Source organism: Podarcis melisellensis (assembly GCF_964234715.1).
Source record: "Podarcis melisellensis genome assembly, chromosome: 12".
Classification (NCBI taxonomy): domain Eukaryota; kingdom Metazoa; phylum Chordata; class Lepidosauria; order Squamata; family Lacertidae; genus Podarcis; species Podarcis melisellensis.
In genome coordinates this window covers 28,561,045-28,586,769 of record NC_138544.1, presented here as the reverse complement: position 1 = coordinate 28,586,769, position 25,725 = coordinate 28,561,045, and the positions used below count along the sequence as shown (strand labels likewise).

The window sequence follows — 25,725 nt, the reverse complement described above, 5'->3', positions numbered from 1 at the left end:
GATACAGCTGGAGGTTAGCTTTGCCATTTTGTTTTGAAGGAACTGTGACAACGTTAACTGCATGCCAGCTGCAATGAAATAAAATAGCCAAGATATCAAAGTACCATTCTTATTAGCCTCCAGTTCTGTTACACAACTCTGTAAGGCAGTTAAGAGTCTTCTGGACTCTGCTTTTGTTGGAGGCAGTTTTGATTCAGTGCCTTCTGCTTCCCCCTCCCCCCTTCTCTCTCTTTTATTCATCCACTTTTCTTCTTCATCTATGCTTTGATTAAGTCATACTCCAGCATGTAAACAGAATTACCCTTCTCTCTACCCCTCTGTCCATGCCTTGTTTTGTTTTTGAACGACTGCCACCGTGCTTTTGTTTGACATTCAAAAAATGTTGCCTCTTGCACAAAAACAACCTGTTTGGGGTTGTATGGTCTGACATTTTGGAAGATGTATGCTTTCTGAAAAAAGCAGATAAGGGTTACCATAATTGCAGTTTCCGCTTTCAGAAACTCACATCATCTTCTGAAGGAAGTTCAATGTACGATGCAGTGTAGATATAACATTGCAGAGCAATAGGAATTTGCTGTGCGTGTTTCCTCAGAGGGAAGTCTTTCTGTGCTTAATTGGGCTTTCTTCAAGATGAGTGGGATTAGCGTTTGCAGCCTAATTCAACCATATTTTGAGAATCTCACATACCTCCTGCCTCCCGAGGTATTATCCTACATAGGTGACTTTCTAACTGTGTTTCAGAGAACTCGGGGATTTACTGTATGCTTATCAGAGTTTCTCACCAAGCAGATTATTAAATGTGGACAAGCTGCCTGAAGAACAGCTTAGTAGTGGGCAACATTCCCCTGCAATGGGATGATATCAGTGCGTACCATCCATAACTGAGTAGACACCTAGAGCATGTATTGCAATTGTTTGCAACATGCAGAGGGGGCCCAGGAGATGCTGAAGAGCTCCATGGCAAACAAGTGAATCTGGACTTAAAGTAAAAGGTTAGAAAATAATAGTTTTGCATCATTCCCCTGCCCTTTCACCTAGGCCAGTAGCCATTGTGATTCCTTGTCAGCCATGTGTTGGGTGATCAGAAGTATGCAAAGCCTTAAGGCAATGCTGTTGATTTCACTGCTATCCTCCTCCAAACCTCATTTAGAATGGTAAAGGGACCTCTGACCGTTAGGTCCAGTCACGAAGGACTCTGGGGTTGCAGCGCTCATTTCACTTTACTGGCCGAGGGAGCCGACGTTTGTCCTCAGACAGTTTTTCCGGGTCGTGTGGCCACCATGACTGAGCCGCTTCTGGCAAACCAGAGCAGTGCACAGAAACACTGTTTACCTTCCTGCTGGAGCGGTACCTATTTATCTACTTGCACTTTGACATGCTTTTGAACTGTTAGGCTGGCAGGAGCAGGGACCGAGCAACGGGAGCTCACCCCGTCGCAGGGATTCAAACCGCTGACCTTTCGATCAGCAAGCCCTAGGCTTAATGGTTTAGACCATTTTTAAGACTGGGCTAAAGACTCCTCCTTAGGAGTGTATTTAACCTGCTTTTAACCTGCCTTTCCTCCTAGCAGCTTGGGCTAGGTTGAGGTATGTTGCATCTCCCCAGTCCCCTTCACTTAATCCCCACAAAATCTGAAAGGGTTTATTGTTCCAAACCCAAGGTCATGCAGCAAGTTTCATGGCTGAGTGAGGATTAAAATCTGGATCTGCTCAGTTTTAAGTCCATGACACACAAATTCACCTGTAACTGTGGCTGTGTGAGGTCTAGATGTGTGTGGGCTCAGGATGTGGCCTGTAAAGAGACACAGGGCCACCATCTAGTTGCTGCTAAGTAGGCCTGGCCATCTCCCGGATGGGTAACTGCCTGGGAAGAAACCACTTCTATACCACCTTGAGGTCCATAATGGAAGAAAGGTGGGGTAAGGAAATAAACAAATGCACTTCCTTAGGACAGGGGTGGGGAACTGCAGGTTTATGTGGCCCGCCATGCCTCTCTATATGGCCCTCAGGGCTTTTCCCAGGTCACACCCACTCCTGGCTCCTGCTTTGCACCATTCCTGAGTGTTTATGCTTGGCTGGAATATGTCATTAGACACTGATAATGCTCCTTGCTTCCTTAGACAAAGGATATAAAATGGTTTGCGCAGAAACCAGCCTACTCTGCAAAGATAATAATTGCATCTATTGCTCTACCCAATTTTGTCTTCGACCCTACTGATGTGTGGCCCCCAGAAAGTGGCCCTCAGGCTGAGAAGCTAGGGGAGCTCTTTTTTCCTCCTTTGCACTCCAAAATATTAACTGGGCAGACTAGTCTAACCAGAAATGAGAGAATGCCATCCTGCCACAATTAGTGACATGGGTCTCTCTGTTCTGTTATTTTGGCTGTTGTTTTTATTGTTTGCCACATTCTGGCTAGGGGATTGCATTCCTCTCTTTACATGCAGACCTGCAGAGTCTGACCTGACGCGCCTGAAATGTGTCTGACTAGCAGTTGCTGCCTTTTGCCCTTTCCTTTGCTCTTTCTCCCTCTCGTGCGTATTCCTTGACCCCGTCCTTTAACAGCTACCTTATAAAGCCCCGACCAAAGCAGATTAGAGTGTGATGCATTTTAAAGCTAAATATAGAAACAAGATCCTGTTCTGGTACTAATAACCTCTGGAGTGACACTCCTGTACGCAATTTGTCAAATCCGCTACAAGTGGTGAGTTTGCTTTTCTCCTCTTGGTTTTTGCTTAGATTTGGCACTCGCCCCTCCCCCATTACCTCAGTGTTTTTAAAGGGCTTATTTGTGCATCGGAGGCTGGGTTCTGGAGTGGGGGGGAGGAGAGTTGCTTCTGTTGCACCCATATCCACTCAGAAAGAAAAACACGCATTAATAGAAGCAGGATGGTGACCAGAAGTCTGCACAACAGTTAGAAGGCTCTGAGCCCTGTGGAAAAAAGCTAGCAGCCTTCATTAGCCTTGTTGCCTCAGTCTGAAAAAGACTTCCCTTGGTCCCAGTGGGGAAGGGAGATCCACCTTGCATATTTTTAGATCTCTGTTGCTGCAGAGTCGGGTGTCTGTTGTGTTTATTCAGTGGCTGCTCTTGGTGCCAGCTTCTTGTGTTTATTCTGAGAGGCGCCTACCATCGTTAATGCACAGGGGTATTATTTATTTATTTATTTCATAGACTTGTGGAGTCGGACAAGGCCACGCGAGGACCATCTGGTTCAGGGGTAGGCAACCTAAGATCCAGGGGCTGGATGTGGCCCAGTCGCCTTCTCAATCCGGCCCATGGACGGTCTGGGAATCAGCGTGTTTTTACATGAGTCAAATGTGTCCTTTTATTTAAAATGCATCTCTGGGTTATTTCTGGGGCATAGGAATTCTTTCATTTTTATTTTTATTTTCAAAACATAGTCTGGCCCACCACATGGTCTGAGGACAGTGGACCAGCCCACGGTTGAAAAAGGTTTCTGACCCCTAATCTGGTTCAACCTCTGCACTCTTTCGGCCAATGTGAGACTCAGACTCACTGCCCTGGGATTAAGAGTCTCATGCTCCACCAGCGGAGCTATCTATTAGCCTGTTTTGTAAAGTTTGAACCCTTTAAGGTTTGCTGTGTCAATAAGTGCTGTTTCCAAGAAAGAGAGGAGATGATTTCAGAGGGCAGGCAAATAAAAACTTGACCCTTGCTCAGATGGGTGTGATTCAGTGTGTTGTTTTTTTGATGCAGCCGTTTTACCTTGTGTGGAACTGCTCTTGCTGTTTGCTAACCCCCAAAACCATTAACACCATGAAATATATCAGCCAGGGAGTTTATCCTAAGAATCAGATTGAAGCAGGAGAGAGTCAGAGGGACTCCAACACTTGCTAATGTGTTCTGGTTTGTTTATTCCCCACACTAAGTTTTCTTCTGGACAACTCTTGCTGAACTGAGGGCTGAAATATGTCTGGAAAGTCTAATCTCTGTCTTGGGACTCTTCCTTCTGAGACCCTATCTGCAGTTGACATTTAAAGCAGTATCATTCCAGTATCATAAACGGTCATGGCCTCCTCGGAGAGCTAGTGGCTTGTTCTGGAAAATTCACCTTGGAAACATGGTGATGTTGGAACATAGAGGTGAATTCCTGATATCAGAGTTCAGGATTGAGAAGGGGGTGTTCTGATCTTCAGGAAACACAAGGAATGTGATAGATTCAATAACCAGAATGAGTAAATAAGAGGCAAAATCTTTTGGAAGATAAGAAGTTGTTTGGATGCAAGGTCAGGATGTAAGAGTCACAAGAGAAGGAGGAAGTTAAGAGGTGACCAGGGAGTTGATTGAGACAGTGGGAAACTGGAGCTAACTGGAATTTGGGGTGGTACAGCAGAAAAGATTAGGCTACATTGAATGGAATGTATGGAGATTATATGGCCACCCGCAAAAATTAATAGCATCAAGTGGTAATCGCTTGGCATGCAAGTTGCATCAAGTGTGGCTTTTATGGGTTCCCAAATCAGGACCTATCAATGTCACCAGTAATTTGTCCTTCACTTGTCTCTGGGATGGGGAACCTGCAGCCATTCAGGTGTTGCTGGACTACAACTCCAATCATCCCTGACCATGGCCATTCTGGCTGGGACTGATGGGAGTGAGAGTTCGGCAACATCTGGGGGTTCCTATCCTGTATAGTTCATATTATGCTAAGGTTTTGATATCCTTTTGATTTAAAATATCTCCATTAAAACTGTACACCTGTAACATTCTACACTTGTATTCCAGAAATTTTATGAATAAGCATCAGAAGCCGGTGCTAACAGGCCAACGGTTCAAAACTAGGAAGAGGGGTAGGTTTGATCACTTCATTTTGTTGTTTATTGCAGTTTATTGAAGACTTTGCACAGTGCTGCCTGCTGTGTTTTGTTTCCCCTGCTTAGCAAACCAGTATTTAACATTAAAGAGTAGATGGACTGAATCAGTTGACTTGCTGGTATATATTGAGCTCCCTGTGAACAAAAGTGCAATACTTATTCACCATACTGGAAGACTTTTCTCTAGCTGTATTCATGTCACCTATATTGTCTTAATAAAAAACTTTGTTTTTAAAGAAATCAACATCAAACCATGACTAATAACCCTGGCTTGTTTTAATAAAGCAGCTTTAATGCTAGCCACAGTTCCAGATTTGGAGATAACAGCAAGCCATGGTTAGTTGAAAATGGAAGTCCTTCTGATCTCATCTTCATAGACCTATCAGTGGAGAAAACCAGCTTGTGCTTTGTGTACATAACAATAACCAAACCATTGTGATGTATAACTTTATTTATATATGAAGGACTCTCCCATTACACAGAAGAAACATGATTCTGATATACCCTTCTACCACAACAGGCCAATCCAGTGAAATATAACCAGCTTAACTATTTTGTGTGTTGCTCTCTGGGACCAACACTGTAACATGCCAGGCTCATTCATTGCAATACATTGCCCCATTGCTCGGTTTGCAATACGTGCCCCATTGCTCAGTTTGTAATATATTGCCCCATTGCTCAGTTTGCAATACATGCCCCATTGCTCAATTTCCTCTTGAGAGGATGACCTTAAATGCAATTAAGAAAAGGTGATTGGGAAGAAGAAAAATCAACAAGAAAATAAAATACTTCATGTGCAGCTTTATATTGTATAAATTCTGCAACCTAGTGAGTAGCATGTTACGATGCATATGCGAAGTGGGAAGAGAACAATTCAGCAAAGGTTGTTTGAGCACCTGTAGAACAGAATGTTTGAATATGACTGAGAAATGGAAACTGGCATTCAGCTTCCATAAAATGATTTGACACTGGCTATCTGTTTTAGATGAAAAAGAGAAATTTGAACCGACCGTCTTCCGGGATACAATTGTCCAAGGTCTCAATGAAGCTGGTGATGACCTGGAAGCTGTAGCCAAGTTTCTGGATGCTACAGGCTCAAGGCTAGATTATCGCCGCTATGCCGACACTCTGTTTGACATCTTGATAGCTGGCAGCATGCTAGGTATGTATGTCACACTGAAAACTTTCAACGCTTTCAAAGCTGATCCTGGAAACATGCCCTCTTGGTTTTATCTGTCTGGCAGCTAATGTTCAACAACTGTGGCTCTCCCCTTGGTCTGGATCCTCCTCTTCCTCATTTTCAGTTATCTGTGTTTTGTTTTCATGTTTCTCTTACCTTTTTGGTACAATTCGGAAAACTTTGTGGGCTGTGCCCAACTAAGTTCAACTCAAGTAGACCCACTGAAATTAATGGACCAAAGTTAGCCATGTGCATTCTTTTCAAAGGGTGGTCTTCAACTTAGTTTTATTCAGAGTACACCCATTGAAATTAATGAACATGGCTACATGGAGTCCATTCAGTACAATGGGTCTACTCTCAGCATAATTAGCATTGGATGCAACCCTAAAAATGAAGAAGAAGAAGAGTTTGGATTTGATATCCTGCTTTATCTCTACCCAAAGGAGTCTCAAAATGGCTAACAATCTCCTTTCCCTTCCTCCTCCACAACAAACACTCTGTGAGGTGAGTGGGGCTGAGAGACTTCAGAGAAGTGTGACTAGCCCAAGCTGCATGTGGAGGAGCGGAGATGCGAACCCAGTTCCCCAGATTACGAGTCTACCGTTTTTAACCACTACACCACACTGGCTTGAAATAGTGTTGTTAAAGTTGTTGTAGAGCGTATCTAGAATAGCAATGCTGTTCTCTTTTACCTGAAACAAAATGGCAACAGGTTGGAGCCTAATGACTAGAGAAAGTTGATCAATATGTGGGATTGTAAAGTCTACACTGGACTCCTCCAGAGGACCTGTTTATTGAGCATTCATCCTGATTTGCTTGCAGAAAACTTAGGTGCACTGAAGCATTGCACAAAGCAGAATTCACTTCCCCTCACATCTGTCGATAGAAAGGGAGGCCAATCCTGCTGGGTTCAGGTGCTCAAGAGAGCTCACTCCAGGGAACTCTCTAGCTAGCACACCCAAACCCAAACCGCTGCCAAAATTATCCTTTCCCCCTTTGCTTTAGCAGTGGTTTCAATGCAAATGCCTTTCTGAATCAGGAAGGAGCTTGCACTGAATATTGTCAAACTGAGCAGGCTTTAATACCACCCCCTTCCGTTTGGCTGTGCTTTGAAGTCCCAAAGTTAGGACTCCTAACTTTGACATCATTTGTGCTTTCAAACGCTGGACAGGTGGGTGACTCAGCTCACCAGTCAAATTTGGCTCCTGAGAGCCAAAAAGGTTCCCCATCTGTATTGTTGTACAGTGCCATTGTCAATGGGTGGGGCAGAGAGGGTCAGGCAGCAAGATTGACACCTCACGGTCTTGATGTTGTTCAAGCCATTCCCATTGCTGGAGGTTTGAGAAATTTTTATGCTGACTCTTATTTCACTTTTTAGGTGCCTCCATGTGTGCAGCATGTGCATTATGAAGAATGAAAGCTGGCTCTTTATTTCTAACTTCCAAGATATAAGTTTACATTGCTTTTATCTCTTCAGCTCCCGGAGGGACAAGAATCGATGACAATGACAAGACCAAGATGACCAATCACTGTGTGTTTTCCGCAGAAGAAGACCATGATGCCCTCCGACATTATGCTCAGGTTTGACCAATTGGATTTGATGATGAAGCTCTCATGTTGACTTTGTACTATAATACACCAGCTGTTTCTATTGTTCCCCACCAGACCCATAATATCAAATGGCTGCAGCATTAGTTGCTTCTGGCAGTATTTGCCACTGGTGCATTTTGCCAAAATTGAACATCTCTACAGATTATGGTTTTTATTGGAGTAGCAAATTGAGGCAGTAGGATTGCATAATTATGAAAGTATTTACCTAAAAGCATTTTGTTGTTCTGGAGTAAAGTTATGCGTGATTGGGAAGTATGCTGTACCATACTTTCAACAACGCTTTCTTGTCTTGCTAAATATAGGAAGTGCATTTTTATATGTTATTTTCCTTTTTTTAACACAGATTAATTATGAACGCTGTAGGAACAGTTAGGTTCTACTTCTCATGTTAAAGATGGCTGCTTATCTTTGTATTTTAGGTCTTCAACAAACTCATCAGGAGATATAAATATTTGGAAAAGGCATTTGAAGATGAAATTAAAAAGGTAATATTGCCAACTTGGCGTGGTGGTGGTTAAAGTCTTCCTGTATTATGTTCAGAGTCAGTAGCTGTTTTTTGGCATCACTAGATGCTAAGTTGTGAGGTGGTGACTTCATATTTAATGGTAGGGTTTGTATTTACACACTTTTTCTAGTTACAGATAGGTAGCCGTGTTGGTCTGCCATAGTCAAAACAAAAAAAATTCCTTTCAGTAGCACCTTAAAGACCAACTAAGTTAGTTCTTGGTATGAGCTTTCGTGTGCATGCACACTTCTTCAGATACACTTTTTCTAGGTAAGACAAGATGGAAAGCCTGTGTGTGTTTTGGGGTTGTGTATGTGTTGAGGAAATCTCTAAGCAGCACTCATGCAGAATTAGGTGGTGTGGGCCTTTGAACTTGTACACGATAGGATGAGAATTGTATATTTAAGGTATTTTCTATTTAAGTTATGCAGCTCTCCTTTCCTAACCTTAACTTTACTGTTAATATTGTGATGCGTAATACTGACTCATACACTCTCAGGCACAGAAAGCACTTTATGCTCGTTCAAGCAGCTATTTTTCCTTTCCACCTCCATCCTCTGGGAACTCTTGATTCTTAATGGTGTTTTAGCACAGTTGTGACAAACTGTGCTCTGTTTATTTTAACATATCGGGCTGGGAGCTTATTTGAGGCTTTGTGTACTGCAGTAATAAGTAAGGTTCTGCATTAAAGGGTGTGCACATATGGTGCCCACTGCATACCACACCTAGGACTCATCTACACTCATGGTTTTTAATGCTAAAAATGAGTTTAAAAGGGGTTATGATAATCATATAGCCATATGATGTTCTTTTAAATGTGACACCAGAGGGTGCTGCAAAGCTCTCCCCGTCAAATAAGTGGGTGGACCATGTAGAAATCAAATATCTTTATTGCGGTCCATAGACCCACAAAACAGTTTCAGAATAAGATACCGTTAAAACAACCAAACAACAGGTGAAAGTGTCCAGTCATTTTGCTATGCCTAGAGCACGATGGTCTTTGTTTCTTGCCATGGTCAGTGTAATATCATTTGACCTATCCTCCAGAAGGTATTTAATATGGGAGGCGTCGGATTTTCATGGCAAATTTGCTAGTAAGGGATTGATCAGATGATCCCTTGCTTGCTCATACTGCCCACAAGGCAGTAGGATATGGTTCATGCAGTCGACGTCCTGAGAACATAAACAAAACCTATTCTGGTAGGGGATGCCTCTCAGCCTACCATTTAGCACTTACGATGGAAATACATTTAATCTAGCTTTGGTAAATAAATGCCGATAGGTGGGTACGGACAAATACCTAAGATATGAGGCTAACTGAAAGTCGTGCCCGTATTGGATTCCAGCTGTAATCGGGCCACAGATTACATTGGATCTGGATCACAGGTTGCTATTTGAGATGTCCCAAAGTCTTTGCCTCAGGGATACAAGGGCGGTATCATAGCCCAGTTGATACAAAAGGATAGTAACAGTCCAGTTGAGGTGGCTTTTCTGGCCATAGTTTTCAGCCATGCGCTGATAAACTCCTCGTTGGTTAGATGTACATAGTTATCCCTTCCGCAGGCCAAATACTGAGATCTTAAGCCAGTATTTCAAGGCAGCCCACCAAGCTTTGAGGGAAAGTGGGCATTCACCTGTTTCCAGAAATAAGATTGGAATTGGGACACAATTTGGGACCTGTAGTAAGGACCGGAGAAACTTTGCCTGGAACCCATCTAACTTAGGAAATAAGCTGTTGTACCAGATGTTTGAAGCATAGAGAAGTTGGGAGACAGATTTTGCATTAAAAACCCTCATGGCTGATGGAACATAATAGGTGGACCATGTAGAAAAGGAAGTGAAGGAGAAACCAGGTGCCATTACATTTTAGATGATACCAAAAATATCATTCTAATGATGTTTAAAGAGTATGTATAGATCCAGCCCTAGGCAACCAAGATCATGCCATAATGTGATCCACGGAAGGAAAGGAAATATGGGCTATCCCAATAACATATACGTACGTGTGTTCAGTTTGACCAACATTAATTAAATGATCTGGATTACAGTGTTCCTTTTGATCATGTGTTTATGTCTTACTCCTCCTCCTGTTATTTCACTCACTCCATGGTATGACTTCCACATCTCTCCATTTACATTCCGTAAAGTAGGTTATTGCCTCTGGAAGCTCACAACATAATAAATTAGTTAAGCCATGCTCTGGAAGGCGTACATGTAACGCCTTTAGAGGGTGTTTGGCTTCTTTCAGTTTGTTTCAGAGGGCTGTAGCTTCCTAGGGGAGCACATCCTTTGTGTGCAAAAGGTTCAATCACTGGTATTTCCATCTTCTTCCTGAAACCCTGGAGAGCCACTGCCAGTCACGGTAGGCAGTGTGTAGAGTTCATTGATTGTTCCATCAGTGCAAGGATTTCTTCTTACTCAGAGGAACTGTCTCCCTCTTTCCTCCATGCACCCACTAAATCTATTCTAGGCAAAGAAATTGCAGTAACATAGGAAATTACGTTGGTCCATCTTTTCTGGTATTGTCTACAGTGACCAGCTTTTCAGGATCTGAAGCAAGAAGATACTCCCAGTTGTACCTGGAGATGTTGAGGATTGAACCTTAGACCTTTTACATGGAAAACACATGCCCTACCCCTACGCTACAGCCACAGTCTTTCTCCAAAAGACAAATCAGCTTCCACTCGGGCATTCTAGTTCATTCTTCTTTCATGGAACTTAAGGTGGTGTACATGTGGTTCCAAGGCTGCATCCCATCTAGGCACTGACTCTTCTTCTTCTTCTTTGGTGATCCCTCATAGCTGAGTAAGATTATCATCCATAAACATGGTTTTAACAGTGATTCTGTAAGTGACTGTGGAGTCCAATTCTGGATCCACACGTCTTTCCACAGTGGAGACATAGGTTTCTGGACAGGAGTTGATCACGGTGAGGGTTTGCCAAACATGCCTTCCTCTTAGCTGGTTTCTCCTTATGGCCCTGAGTTCGTGCTTCTTCAAAGTCCACAACACCTTTGGTAAAGACTGTTCTCCAATTGGAGCGCTCGCAGGCCAGTGTTTCCCAATTGTTGGTGTTTATATTACATTTTTTAAGATTTGCCTTGAGAGAGTCTTTAAGCCTCTTTTGTTGACCACAAACATTACGCTTTCTATTCTTAAGTTCAGAACAGAGTAGTTGCTTTGGAAGACGATAATCAGGCATCTGCACAACATGACTGGTCCAACAAAGTTCATGTTGACGAATCATTGCTTTGACAATGACATTGGTGATCGTTGCTTCCTCCAGTACACTGACATTAGTTTGCCTGTCTTCCCAAGTGATGTGTAAAATTTTTGGAGACACCGTTGATGGCTAGACCCAGACGTGCTTTAGCTCTAGCAAGGTGGTGGCCTCATTAACCTTCAGATCATACCCTATGAGATCCTAGCAATAGAAAGAGTGTGTCAGAGCCACCCGTCTGGTCCCAGCTCACAAGAGACCCAACTCCAATCCGGTTTATTTACAGAAAGTCTTTATTGAAGATCATGGTTGCGTTTACACTCCAACTTTGTGACTCTACGTCTGTACCGTTAGATCGCTGAAGTACCCTCTGAATCTGTCCCGCCTCTGCACCAATTTAAGAGGCTTGTGCTGGACCACCTCTTCCTCTCCTTCCTTTTCCGCAGGGTCTTTCTGCCCCCCTGGGTTCCCCCTCGCCGGGACTCGCCCGAGGCTGAATCCTCTGACGCCTCCGCCCCCCTCCTTCTCGCTTTGGGGCCGGGCTCCTCCCCAGGGCTCTCCTCACTTCCGCGCGCCTCTACCTTTGAACTTGGCGCGCGTACGTTGCTTCTGACCTTTCTCTCGACCGCTACACTGCTCCCGGTGCTACTCTCCACCCCTTCCGGCTGAGCGTCCTGCTCCGATCTTCTCCCCCTGTCTCCTTCACGCTCTGCTCCCTCTGACACCCTGGTAACTCCACCCCCTTCACTCCGTTCCGGCTGAGAAGCTGGCTCCTGTGTCCTACTCCTACTGAGGCTTCTCCCTTCGCCCCCCTGTTCCTCCCTGCTTCCCCCTTGGCCCCCCTTTGGTCTGACCAGGGGGGCTCCCTTCTGGGAGTCTTCTGACTCACTGGACAAACTCATGGACGACCTTTGGTCATCGTCATCCTCCTCCTCATCTCTCTGGGATTCTTCCCCCTCGCTCTCTGTCTCCTCCCCCATCTGCTCTTCTCTCCCTGAAACCCTGACATCCATCCCCCCCTCGAAGCCCCCCCTTCCCCCCTCCCGCTCGTCGGGTGCAGGTCGTGGAAGCTGCGGCTCTTCGGGGGTAGATTCGGGATACAGGTCGTCTACTTCAATGTCCTCTGCTGGCAGTTCTGTGTATGTGTATTCGAACCCGGGTTCTTCACCCAACGCGGTCTCAGTCTCTTCACCCATTGCTACTTCCTCTGGTGCTGCCCGCCAAGGACCCATCATCCACCTCTTACGCCATTCCTCCTCTGGTTGCTCCTCCCACCAATAAGGGGTTTTCGTGTCCACTCCCGAACACGATCCCCTGGGCGGGCTTGATTCTGGTGTTCTTTCCTCGGGGGAAGAGAAACCCCTGAACGTGCTATCTGACAATGTGGGCGTGAAAAGCCAGTCATCAAAGTACTCAGCTGGCATGGGTCTATGTGGGAAAAGTGCATGGAACTCATCTTTCAAAAGGGGTTCGTCTAACGCGTAGCCTGGCACCCAACTATTGGCAGTGGCTGGGGTGCCCTCTCTGGCGAGAAAGTATTCAACTCCCTCTTCCCCCCATCTCGAGTCCAGTATCTCTGTGACCTCGTTGAGTGGTTCGGCCCTAGGCGACCCCCCCCTCTTGGGTGACTCTTTGCGTGGGTCTGGTACTGTTCCTGACTCTTGAAACCTGTGTGGGGCTTTGTAGGGAGTGAGCACCGACCTATGAAAGACCGGGTGCACTCTGGAGCCTTCTGGAAGGGCCAGGCGAAATGCTACAGGATTGATCCTAGCCTCAACCTGGTATGGTCCTAGCTGCCTGTGTTCTAGCTTCTTCTTGGCTAACGATCTGGCTGGCATCGCTTGGGCCGCTAACCATACCCAATCCCCCACCTGGATGTCCTCTCCCTCCCTTCTGTGCTTGTCCGCCTGCACCTTATAGGCCTGTTTGGCCAGCTCCAAATGTCTCCGCAGCTCCTCGTGCACCTCTTGCAACTCTGCTGCGAACTGGTCGGCCTCTTGAGGCACCTCCCCTCCCGGTGCCATAAGTCTCGGAAAGGTTCTGGGATGACGGCCATTGTTCGCGAAGAACGGCGTCACCCCCATCGATGCGTGCTTCGTGTTGTTGTAGGCAAACTCAGCCATCGGCAGGTAGTCCACCCACGCTGCGGGTCGCTGATTGGCGTAACACCTCAGGTACTGCTACATGATCGCGTTGACCCTCTCTGCTTGGCCGTTGGTCTGTGGATGTCTCGCCGACGCTAGGTTGATCTTGACATGCAGGATACCCAGAAGCTTCTGCCAGAAGTTGGAAACAAATTGGCGCCCCCTGTCGGACAGGACGGACTGCGGTAGTCCATGCACTCTGAACACGTGGTCGATGAAGAGTTTGGCGGTCTGTTCTGCCGTCGCCACCTTGGCACAGGGAATGAAGTGCGCCATCTTGGTGAACAAGTCCACAACCACCAGTACCGCCGTCTTGCCCCTGGAGCTGGGTAGGTCAGTAACAAAGTCCAGTGCTACCCTCTCCCACGGCTGCTGTGGCGTTTCCAGCGGTTCCAACAATCCCGCCGGCTTCTGGTGTACTGGTTTGGATCTTTGACAGGTGTCACACCTGGCGACGTAATCCGCCACCTCTCCCCGCATCTGGGCCCACCAAAAGTCCCTGGCCACTAATTCTAGTGTCTTCTCCTTGCCGAAGTGGCCCGCACTGGGAGCGTCGTGCAATTGCTGCAGAACCTTTGCGCGCAGTTCGTCGTTAGGCACGTAAAGGGCACCCTTGCGAGTTAAGAGTCCGTCCCGCAACTGGAACTCATCGCCGCTTTGCGACCCGTTGCGTAGCTCCTCCATCTTGGACTGTGCAAACTGATCCGCTTGCAACGCGCGTCGCACTGCGTCCAGGTCGACTGTGATGGCAGCGCACGCCCACGCCTGCGGTGCGAAAATGTGCTTCGCTGCAATTGGTGTCGTCTCCTCCAGGTATTGCGGTTTCCTGGATAGTGCGTCCGCTATAACATTTGAGTCCCCCGGGATGTATTCTATTTTGAAGTCGAAATCCGCAAAGAATTCTGCCCAGCGCATGTGTCTTTGGGTCTGCAGCTTTGCCGTTCGCCAATACTCTAAGTTCTTGTGATCCGTGCGGACCTGCACTGTGTGCTTGGCTCCTATGAGGAAGTGCCGCCACGCTTTGAAAGCTGCATGAATGGCCAACAGCTCCCTGTCCCATATGGTGTAGTTCCGCTCCGTCTTGCTGAGCTTCCGGGAGTAGAAGGCGCCCGGCCTCCAATTGCCGTGCGGATCCTCCTGCAGAAGGACGGCTCCCACCGCTCTGTCTGACGCGTCGGTTTCCACCCGCATGGGCCTGCCGGGATTCATGTGTAGTAGCTGCTCCTCGGAGGCGAAGAGGCTTTTAAGCTTCCGAAAAGAGCGCTCTGCCTGTTCCGTCCAAGCGAACTTCTTCTTCTTGGAACTGAGGGTGTCCGTGATTGCTGCCGTCTCCTTTGCAAAACCTCTGATGAATTTGCGATAAAAATTGGCAAATCCGATGAATCTCTGGACCTCCTTCCGATTGCGTGGGCTTTTCCAGTCCAACACCGCTTGGACCTTGACTCTATCCATAGCCAGCCCTTCGTCGGACAGCTTGTAGCCAAGGAAGTCCACCTCCGTCACATCAAACTGGCATTTCTCCAGCTTGGCGTACAGCCTGTGCTCCTTCAACCTCTGTAGGACTTCCTTTACATCCTTCTCGTGAGCTTCCGGCGATTCCGAGAAGATCAGGATGTCGTCGAGAAAACATACACACTTCTTGTAGAGGAGTCCCGCCAACACGTGATGCATAAATGCTTGGAAAACGTGGCTGCCATTTTGGAGACCGAACGGCATAACTCCGTATTCATACGTGCCTAGAGGCGTGAACATAGCAGTCTTCCACTCATCGCCCTTCCGGATGCGGATGAGATTGTACGCTCCACGCAAATCCAACTTGGTGAAGATCTTACCCTTCCTAACGGTCGCTAGGAGGTCGTCAATCCTGGGCATGGGGAAGGCCTTGGGCTTAGTCAGCCTGTTGATGAACCGGTAGTCCACAACCAATCTTTTTTGGGGCGTGTCCTTCTTCTTCACAAAGAAAACAGGACTGCCTCCCACTGCTTTGGATTCCCGGATGAACCCACGCTGCAGATTATGCTCTATGAAGTCCCTGAGCTCTTGCATCTCGTCCTCAGACATGGAATACAGCTTTGCAGTTGGCAGCTGCGCCCCCGGCACCAGGTCGATAGCACAGTCGTAAGGCCTGTGAGGCGGCAACTGGTCAGCTTCTTTCTCGCAGAAAACCTCCAAGAATCCTTTGTACTTGTGAGGCACTGCCTGCACCATGCCCAGTTGCAGCTGCTGCTCGGCCCCCTCCTCCTGATTGGTTTGGATGCAATGCTGAGCACAATACGATGAGCGGAAGGTGATTTGCCGCTGGTACCACGCTACAGCGGGACTATGCCTCTCCAGCCAACTCATGCCCAACACAATGGGCGTGTCTGACAGGTGGGTGACATTGAAGCTAATGACTTCTCGATGATTTCCAATCTGCATCACCATGGGAGGCGTCTGCTGCACAACTTGCCCTCCCAGCAGTTTTCTGCCGTCCACTGTGACCACATTCAGAGGCGTCGTTGCAGGCAGGAGTGCTATGCTATGCTGCTTGACAAATTGTATCCCCACAAAATCCGCATTGCTTCCCGAATCGATCGTGATGGGAACCTCCAGGGATTGTCCATTTGGCAGCTGAAGGGTTGCAGTGAGTTGCACTGCTGGCTTGGGTGGTAAAGGGTCTGTGCGGTGCAAGGATGCTGGGGACTGTTCTACAGATCCGCCTGGCTGAGCCCCAGTAGCTCCGCTTCCAGCCAGGCACTGTCGTTTCCCTGAGGCTGCTCTCTGTGCACCACTTCCGCTGCCACTGTTGCCAGAGCTGCAGTGTGCTTTTGGAGCCTCTGGGGGCACTCTTTGGCCATATGCTGTGCACTGTCACAGATGTAACATTTCCTGGTCCCTCTAGGAGGCTTCGCCTTCACTGCACCGGAAACAGGGGCTCTGGATGGTGTCTGAGCCCTAGCACCACCAATTTCCATCGGCTCTTCTCCTTGCCTCCCCAAGGGCGAAGGGTGCGTCCGGCTGAAGTCCCTGGGGACAAAAGGGGGGGTTCTCGCTGGTGCACGCGCCTGGGGTCCCTCCCCCTCGTGCCACGGACGCCCCTCATGCCGTATTCCAATAGCCAAAGCCCGTTGCACTAGGTCTTCTAGGGTCTGGGGTCTATCTCCCCTGGCGATCTCATCCTTGACGGGGGGGCTAAGACCTTCCCAGAAAAGATCTCTGGCGGGTTTACTATCCTTCTCCCAGCCCAACGCAGTTAGTAATGCAAAGAATTTAGAATGATATTGACGTACAGTGGCTTTGCCTTGCCGCAGTCCGTGCATCTGCTTGCGAGCAATATCCACATCCACAGAGGACTGGAAACAAGCATCCATCGCTTTAATAAACTCATCAGAATCGCGGCGGGCAGGGCCATCTTCGCGCCACAAATTGCGCAGCCAAGTCCTGGCCTCCCCATGCAGATGCGAAATTATGAACCCCACTCTCTCCTCCTCATCTTTAAAATCATGACGGAGCAAATGCAGTGCATACACGACGTCTGCCCTGAAGTTAGGGTAGTCTTCTAGGTTGCCATTAAAGTGCGTAACTAGGGTGCCCCCCCGCCGTCCAAGTTCAACGCCCTCCGATCTGGACCCCGGAACCCCTGCCCTGCTTGCCTGCTCCCACCTTGTTCGCAGGTCCTGGCAAGTCTTGTCCAGTTCGTCATTCTTCTTCTGCGATGCAATGACTGCAGCTGTGAGTTCGGTAACCTGATTCCTCAGCGTAAGCAGCTGTTCCTCCGCGCTCATGGCTGCTCCCGTTGGTGAGCTTTGCAAAAAAAAAAAATTTTTTTGCGTTCTGTGGAGGGTACTTACTGTCAGAGCCACCCGTCTGGTCCCAGCTCACAAGAGACCCAACTCCAATCCGGTTTATTTACAGAAAGTCTTTATTGAAGATCATGGTTGCGTTTACACTCCAACTTTGTGACTCTACGTCTGTACCGTTAGATCGCTGAAGTACCCTCTGAATCTGTCCCGCCTCTGCACCAATTTAAGAGGCTTGTGCTGGACCACCTCTTCCTCTCCTTCCTTTTCCGCAGGGTCTTTCTGCCCCCCTGGGTTCCCCCTCGCCGGGACTCGCCCGAGGCTGAATCCTCTGACGCCTCCGCCCCCCTCCTTCTCGCTTTGGGGCCGGGCTCCTCCCCAGGGCTCTCCTCACTTCCGCGCGCCTCTACCTTTGAACTTGGCGCGCGTACGTTGCTTCTGACCTTTCTCTCGACCGCTACACTGCTCCCGGTGCTACTCTCCACCCCTTCCGGCTGAGCGTCCTGCTCCGATCTTCTCCCCCTGTCTCCTTCACGCTCTGCTCCCTCTGACACCCTGGTAACTCCACCCCCTTCACTCCGTTCCGGCTGAGAAGCTGGCTCCTGTGTCCTACTCCTACTGAGGCTTCTCCCTTCGCCCCCCTGTTCCTCCCTGCTTCCCCCTTGGCCCCCCTTTGGTCTGACCAGGGGGGCTCCCTTCTGGGAGTCTTCTGACTCACTGGACAAACTCATGGACGACCTTTGGTCATCGTCATCCTCCTCCTCATCTCTCTGGGATTCTTCCCCCTCGCTCTCTGTCTCCTCCCCCATCTGCTCTTCTCTCCCTGAAACCCTGACAGAGTGCTTTGATTAATCAGCTACTCAATACTCCTGCTGCAAAAAAGGAGGAGTTTGTGTGCTGCACTGGGGCACACCAGGCATGCTGATTTCCCCTAAAACCATACTCCCTTCATGTAGTACACGTAGTTATACCAGTGATTTTCTACCGGCTCACAAATTGGAGTCCTGTGGGTGGCAGGTCAATGTTATTCTGAAACTCTCCAGTGTTCTCTGACCTCCCCTACAGCGCCGGAAACCAAAAGTGTAATAGTGATAGGCAGGGAAGAGTTCTGAATGCAATCAGTGCCTCAAGTTGCTGGCGGTAATAACAACTTGAAGCTGAACATTGATGGTTTCTAAGTGGGTTAATTAGAATTGGAAATTTTCCCCATAAGCTAATTCAGGCAATACTTAACAGTTGAGTAAGGGACAAATAACACCTTTTGAACAAAGGAAAATGATATCCCATGAAATTACAAATGTGCTCCAGGGTGGTCTGAAGCCAAAAACACAGGCCTTGTTTCTGCCTCGCTGCTTATCTTTGTGGCAAGCAGAGTGGCATGCTACCTCGCCTCTTTGTCAAGTGTGTCTGTGTTTTCCCAGCTTCTGCATTATTTTTATTTATTTTTTTGCAAACCGTAAGCAATTATGGAAAGGCACATTAAACAGTTGGATAAATCTGCCACATGCACTTTGCAATGCCGTTCCAAATCATTTTTGTTCATTGTGTTGATTCCCTCTGAGCCACTTGGATTCTGACCAAGTATGGGAAGAACTGGAGGATGAGGTTTCAGAATGGGAGGAAGGGGGAAGAAAGAGACTGTGCAGCAGAGCCCTCTTGATGAAACAGCCCGTCCCCAGATGTGCCTGGATCCATTGATGAGGCAGGAGACCCATGGCCATCATTATTGGCTGCACTGGCTGATGATGATGGAAGTTGAAATTCAACAACATCTGGAGGGCTTCAGGTTCCCCATTCCTGATCTATAAGAAGATTGTCTGCTAGAGGTGGGAAAGCACCTTCATATTTACTGGGAACCTTTTAAAAGTTATCTGCATCTCATTCTGTGTGGAGAAGGGGTTTCTCGCTCTGGGTACTTTCCATACACTCAAAGATGCTAATATTTGGTTCATCGCTGAGGGGTTCCAGGCCCTTTTCTTTTTCCCTTTGTCCTTCTTACAACATTCCCTTTCCTAGGCTAAATGGCGCCCATCAGTGCTGCATATTTCAAGCCGTTATTCACAGAGAAGCTTGTTTTTTTCTTGTCCACAGTCATCTTATTTTCAAACCTCTTTTGTTCAAAGACTACGCTGACACTCGAGATGTTTGCTTTCAATTTTTCTTTTTAAACTGAACATTCAGGTTTCCAGGCAATTGGCAAAAAAACACACACAAAAAGCTCGTTAGTGATTTTCCTTTCAGCTCAAGCTATTCAGGGTTAGATTTTGTTTGTTTATTTATTTCTGGTATCTCTTACGAGCTATTCACCCTCAGGTCCCATAGTGGGTTACGTAAACTAAAAGTGCAATCACAGAATCATGAATGTCAGTGAACAAAACCATAAAACAGCAGCTGTAAAGCATAAAGCTGTGAACTGCCCTGAGACCTCTGGATATAGGGCGGTATATAAATTCTAATAATAATAATAGTAATACCACAAATTACAACTAACACCATTTAAAGGGAGCAGAACTTACAAATTCAAACTTGCAGACCCTCAAGGTGTCTCTATTTCCAGGGACATCCCTGATTTAGAGAAGCCATCTCAGTTTCTGATTTGATCCCAGAATGTCCTGCTTTTCCTTAGGATGTCCTTATTTTCATCAGAGAAATGTTGGATGGTATGGAGTTATCTGACCCCTGAGCAGCCTAAAGGTAATCCTGTACCTTGGGTTAAGAACTTAATTCATTCCAGAGGTCCATTCTTAACCTGAAACTGTTCTTACCCTGAGGTACCACTTTGGCTAATGGGGCCTCTTGTTGCCGCTGCGCTGCTGGTGTGTGATTTCTGTTCTCATCTTGAGGTAAAGTTCTTAACCCGAGGTACTATTTCTGGGTTAGCAGAGCCTGTAACCTGAAGTGTCTCTAACCCGAGGTACCACTGTATAGTACAGAGAAGTTTTCTAAAAAAATGTCTAATGTTTTATTATCCTTTTACATATGTTAGAAGCTGCCCAGAGTGGCTGGGGCAACCCAGTGAGATGTGTGGGGTATAAATAGTAAAATTATCATTATGGAATGGGACGTCCCATACCTTCCAACATTTCTCCAATGAAAATGCAACCCTTCATGGAAGCCCCAATTCCTAGCTATGCAGAGGCTGCTTGTGGGTAATTGAGAGAAAGGCACATACTGATAAGCAAAAGGGTTGTTTCCTTTTTACTGACATCAATCATAAGTCAGGCCTGTTTTTAGGCCCCTGGCTCTGACCCGCTGGTAAGCATTTCAGAACCTTAGGCAAAGTTTTGATAAATGATATTTATAGGATTGCCAGTCACATCACTAGATCTGTGCAGAAAAAGGCACTCCGTGCTGGTGTGTGTTGAAGTGGGGTGGCATAATAGTTTCATTGCTTCAAAAACTCTGTCTCTTTCTTGTTTTACAGCTCCTGTTGTTCCTTAAAGCCTTTTCTGAAACAGAGCAAACAAAGCTGGCAATGCTTACTGGAATCTTGCTAGCCAACGGGACACTTCCTGCGACCATTTTAACAAGCCTTTTCACTGACAACATTGTCAAAGAAGGTAATTTTCTTTCTTCCTTACCTTCTCTTGGATTAGGTTGGATTCATCGTTTTCCAACACCAGGGACCTGAGGCCATAGAATGCTCTCGCTCGAAAAGCTCTTCTTCCGTGGCCTAATTTTCTAAATGCCTTGAGATATGAGCAGCTTATTCTGTCATGCATTTAGAAATTAAGATGGTTTTGATAGTCATTGTGCTAATTTTTTTACGATCGGTAAATACTGCCTTCATGGGATGTTTTTTGGTATTCAAACTCTCACCTTGTTCACAACAAACAAATGGCATTTTTGCACCTTTTTTACATGCAAAAAGAGATGTCTCATGAGTAGAGGAAAAGTAAGGAAATGGATATTTCAAAGGAGCAGCCTTTAATGCCTTAGCCTAAGGCCCAAACTATATTACAGTATCTGTGTATTTTAATGGCATGCTTAGAACTGGCCACATTACCACCTTTCTTATTAAAAAATGGGTGGGGACATAAGGGCAACAGGGGCTACAGGGGAAGAGAGGGTTTAACCCAGTGGTATCCAAAAAATTTTCCAAAGAGGGCCAGATTTGATGAAGTGAAGGGCCATGGGGGCCAACCAAAGTCGTTGACATTTTTTTAAGGATTGAAGTTGCTGAGCTTTTTTTAAGGATTGAAGTTGTTGAGCTTCTTTTAGGATTGAAGTTGTTGAGGATTTTACCCCAAGAAGTAAACTGCCACAGGGGCCGTATTAGGCCCCCAAAATGGACTTTGGACATGCCTGGTTTAATCTTTCCCTGCTTGCTGATTGTTCAATAAGAATTCATGCTTCTCCCTGAAGACTTTTAGGGGCAAATAGCATCTTTTAAAGGGGTGATTTTGAGCAGCAGAACAGCATTGATGCAGGGTAGAATTCTACTGCCCATGTGCCAAAGTGCCCCTCTGATTTGTATTGGGAGGGAGTTTGAAAGGGTAGCTGCAGCCACACTAATGACTCAGACCTCCTATGAGATAGTATCTGCAGAGGGCCATGATCCTGCAGGGATCAGTTGGATATTGCTAGAAAGCTCTGATCTTTGGCCTGTCCTTTTCTCACTGGAGCCACAACTGAGCTACTCAAATAACTTGCTGGCATACTGATTTGTCCCCATTCACTTTGAAGACAGGATTGATCTGAAGCGAAGCTTCCTGGTGCACAAAATAGAAACCTAGCATGACTGTTTGGACACAAGTTTCTGCTCGGTGTGTTAATGATTTCAAAGCTGACGGTAGATGAAAAATCACTCGGGCATGTGCAGAAGAGACTGGTTTGCATATGTTCCACTGACTGCTGTGAGGTGTTTATACCTCCTTCCTGCTCCCCAGTGTCTGGGGTTGAGTGGGAGGGAATGGGGCTACAACTAAAAACTTCTGGTATCATTAGTCTTGCACCCTGTTCCTAAGCAGGGTGACTTGGAAATTTATTTCTGCATGTGCGCATAGGACCTTAGACTTAATACCGTGTGCAGGCATGATTGCAGTGTGAGGTATTCAGCTAAATGAAAAGCCACTTCCAGTTTAAAGAACCAAAATAAAGCATTGCATTTTCAGTATAGCTTTTTGTTGTGCTTCGTGCCACTTTTGTATGTAGAAAAGATTCAAAGTACGGCATAATAGCGAAGTTCATTTTAGTCATTCTCAACAGATGATATCCATGGTAACTCAACTGCTTGTAGCGACATTTGCCCAAATAAGACAAACCGTTCTCTTTCCTTTTCCTCGTTGTGTTCTGGAATAAGAGACATTTGGCCACCCAAATATTTAGGGTTGCCTCCAGACTGTCGGTATTCTGTGGGAGAGATTCAAGCGAAGACCAGAAATGTAGGTTTGTGCAATTAAAGCGCTCTGTTGCCCTAGAGGAAGGGGAAACACTTTTGAAAAAGAAACAGGCGTTTTCTTTTTCTAAAAGAGCTTAGGAACGTGAGTGGGGAATGCAAAGTGAGAGATGAATAAATGATTAATGGGAACATATATAACACCACACAAGCAAATCAGGGTGAATTTGTGGTGAATGCTCATTGTCGTATAACCTCCCTGCAAAGAATAAAAATAAATGCTCCATAAAGGCCTGACTTAGTCTAGCCTTGGTACAAAATGCAGCAGCCAAGATTGCTGGCAGGGGTTGCATTTAGATCTCGTATAACCTCTAGTTCAACACATCTGTTTGGTTTGCCTGTTCACTTCCTGGTGCTCACCTTGGTGTTTAAAGCCCTAAATGACTCGGGCTCCAAATACCTGAAAGACCACACCCTTCACTTCAGACCATCTTGGGCACTAAGATCAATGGAGGGTGCCCATTTGGTATTTCCACCACTCTCAGAAGTTTGAGGGGTGGTGGCCTGGGAGAGGGCATTCTCCATGACAGCTCTCAAGCTGTGGAACTCCATCTCCACAGAGGTGCACCTACATTCTTGTCATATGTAATGTAGTCCTGTGTAACTATAGAGGTATGGAGCCCCCTAGGCTGCAGGCCGAATTAGGCCTGGCAGGCCCCCCCATTTCAACTGAGTTAGACCATTTGTTCCACTTAGCTCAGTATTATCTACAATGACTGGCAATGGCTCTCTGGTTTCAGATAGGTCTCTCCCAGTCGTATCTACCTAGGACCCTCTGCATGCAAAGCAGATGCTTTCTCCTGAGCTACACTCTTTCCCCATCTGGAAGGAGCCTGCTGTTTCTTGCTCCATCCTCTTTTAGATTTTCTCTACTCCCGCTTTCCAGTAAAAGAGGTTTATGTGCCCTAATTAGCTCATTTTACACCTCCTTTCTAGCTTTTCTTATCTTTATTGCTCAGTTTCCCTCCTCTGAAATGCAACTCTGGCAAGAATTCCTTTTAAAAAAATGGAGACCACTTCTCCCTCCTTACACCACTCTTTAAACCTCCAAGATGCCATCAGAAGCACCTCTCAGAGTGCTCTCTTTCCCTTTGCTTTGAAAAGGGCTTCTGAAGTCCTAGCCATCAGCTGACTGTCAGATCCTCAAAAGCACAGGGTAAAGGAGCACTTTGAAATGGGACTTCTGAGCTGGAAAGGTTCCTACTGCTGCTGTAGACGGTGTAAGATGTAGCCCTATCTCTTGAATGACAATATGGACAGATATATCCAAGAGGGCTCAGAAACCTGATTAAAAAGTTTTAGCCGCACTCCTAAACATAGGCAGCAAGAGAGGCATCAAAATCTCCATGGAAACACAGCAGAGGCCCAGTTGGCCTTGCCTTCCAGCCCTGTGTTGCCGACATTCCCCACATTACGGTTTTAGTAGGTACACACGGCAGGTAGCTGTAATAGAGTTCCATAAATCTGTGAAGCAGCTTCTCATTGGTATAACTTCTGCCTGCAATCTGTGTCAGTCCCATCATTAATGTTATTGCTTCAGATTCAATGATTCTTGCAAGATCCTTCTAAATATGACTGTATTAGCAAGATGTACTTTTGAGTACTCCCGCTTCTCTTCTAGGTATTGCAGCCTCTTTCGCTGTCAAATTGTTTAAAGCATGGATGCTCGAGAAGGATGCCAATTCAGTCACCTCCGCTTTAAGAAAAGCTAACTTAGACAAGAGGTTGCTAGTAAGTATTTCCTTTCCTAATGTTTGCCTGGGGCATTGCAAAATGGATGTAAGATCTCCAATTGTGTATACAGGTTGGATCCTGCCTTAGAAAGTACAATTGATGACTTCAGTACTGTAATGATTCATACCCTACAAACCATAGGTGCCAGCTATAGGGGGTCCTGGACACTTACAAAGTTTTTTGGGGTGCTCAGCACCCACAATGTGGGCTCTGCAATGCAACTTCTGGTATCTACCGAAAGTCGCGTTGGGCCCCCAAGGCCAAGTACAAGTCTGTAGTCATGTCAGAAGTCTTGCGAGGCCTCGTACGTGATCTCCAAGGCTACAGAAGGCCTCAGAGATCACGTCCGAGGCCCTGCCAGGCCTCAGAAGCACTGCTGCAGCACGTTGATGTAACATCACATCATGACATCACAACATCATGTTACATCATGGGTGCCATTGAGCATCCATAACTTGGGGCCCAAGTTGGCATCCCTGCTACAAACAGACAAGAGGGTTGAAGACTGACTTGAAAACAGCTTTATTCTCCAGAGCCTCTAATGCAAGGCACTGTAATGACAACTAGGCCTTTGGAACTGCCTAGGCCATGTGACCTTAGGGCAAATACTCAAATAACCAACTTCTTAATACTAAGGGAATATCTCAAAATTGTAAACTGCCTTTGCAAAGACTACACTTTTAAAAACAAAAACAAAGAAACCCCCACCTTCCTATATTCAGTTCTTGCCTTTTGACTGTGGTGAGGAAAAGAACTATGGGAAGCATCCGTGCTTGGTGCAGATTCTGTTTTCTGATGTGAGAAGGCATGGAGAGAACCACAGGAGATGCCACCCTGCCTTTGTGCAACCATGCTCCATGGTGTCATTTTTAATGCCTTTTCATCATGAGGATGGGAAGTACAACACGTCCAAAGGGCTCCTAGCCAGAACTGCACACTGCCACCCCCGACTGTGTACTTAGCCAAGGCTCTTCTTTTTAAACCAATCTCATTCCTTTGGGTGATTTTAAGGAAATGTGCAATCTCTGGAGCCTTGCAAGGAGCTACCAGGAATGCTTTGCCACTTACATGCACAGATCCATTTGCCGGCTAGGTACAGTCATATCTCGGGTTGCGAACGTGATCTGTGCAGGAGGCACGTTCACAACCCACAGTGTTCGCAGCCTGAAGTGCTGCGTCTGCACATGTGCGCGACGCGATTTGGCGCTTCTGTGCATGCGTGTGACATCATTTTGTGCTTTTGCACATGCACAAGCACCAAAACCTGGAAGTAACCTGTTCTGGTACTTCTAGGTTCAGCACGGTCCACAACCCGAAAACGCG

At 46.6% G+C, this 25,725-nt stretch overlaps 1 protein-coding gene across 2 annotated transcripts in view; it reads left to right on the top strand.

Moving 5' to 3' along the window:
• BZW2 (basic leucine zipper and W2 domains 2) overlaps positions 1–25,725 on the top strand; it is a 49,329-nt gene that overhangs the window by 10,677 nt on the left and 12,927 nt on the right. The window contains exons 1-7 of one of the 2 annotated variants that reach the window (XM_081883359.1): positions 2,625–2,700; positions 4,744–4,808; positions 5,818–5,994; positions 7,490–7,593; positions 8,043–8,108; positions 20,695–20,830; positions 24,290–24,399. In XM_081883359.1, the coding sequence (XP_081739485.1) occupies positions 4,751–4,808; positions 5,818–5,994; positions 7,490–7,593; positions 8,043–8,108; positions 20,695–20,830; positions 24,290–24,399 (651 nt within the window). In that variant the 5' untranslated portion in view covers positions 2,625–2,700; positions 4,744–4,750. Of the gene's footprint in view, positions 1–2,624; positions 2,701–4,743; positions 4,809–5,817; positions 5,995–7,489; positions 7,594–8,042; positions 8,109–20,694; positions 20,831–24,289; positions 24,400–25,725 lie in introns of those variants that run through there. The other variant, XM_081883358.1, reaches the window with a different exon arrangement.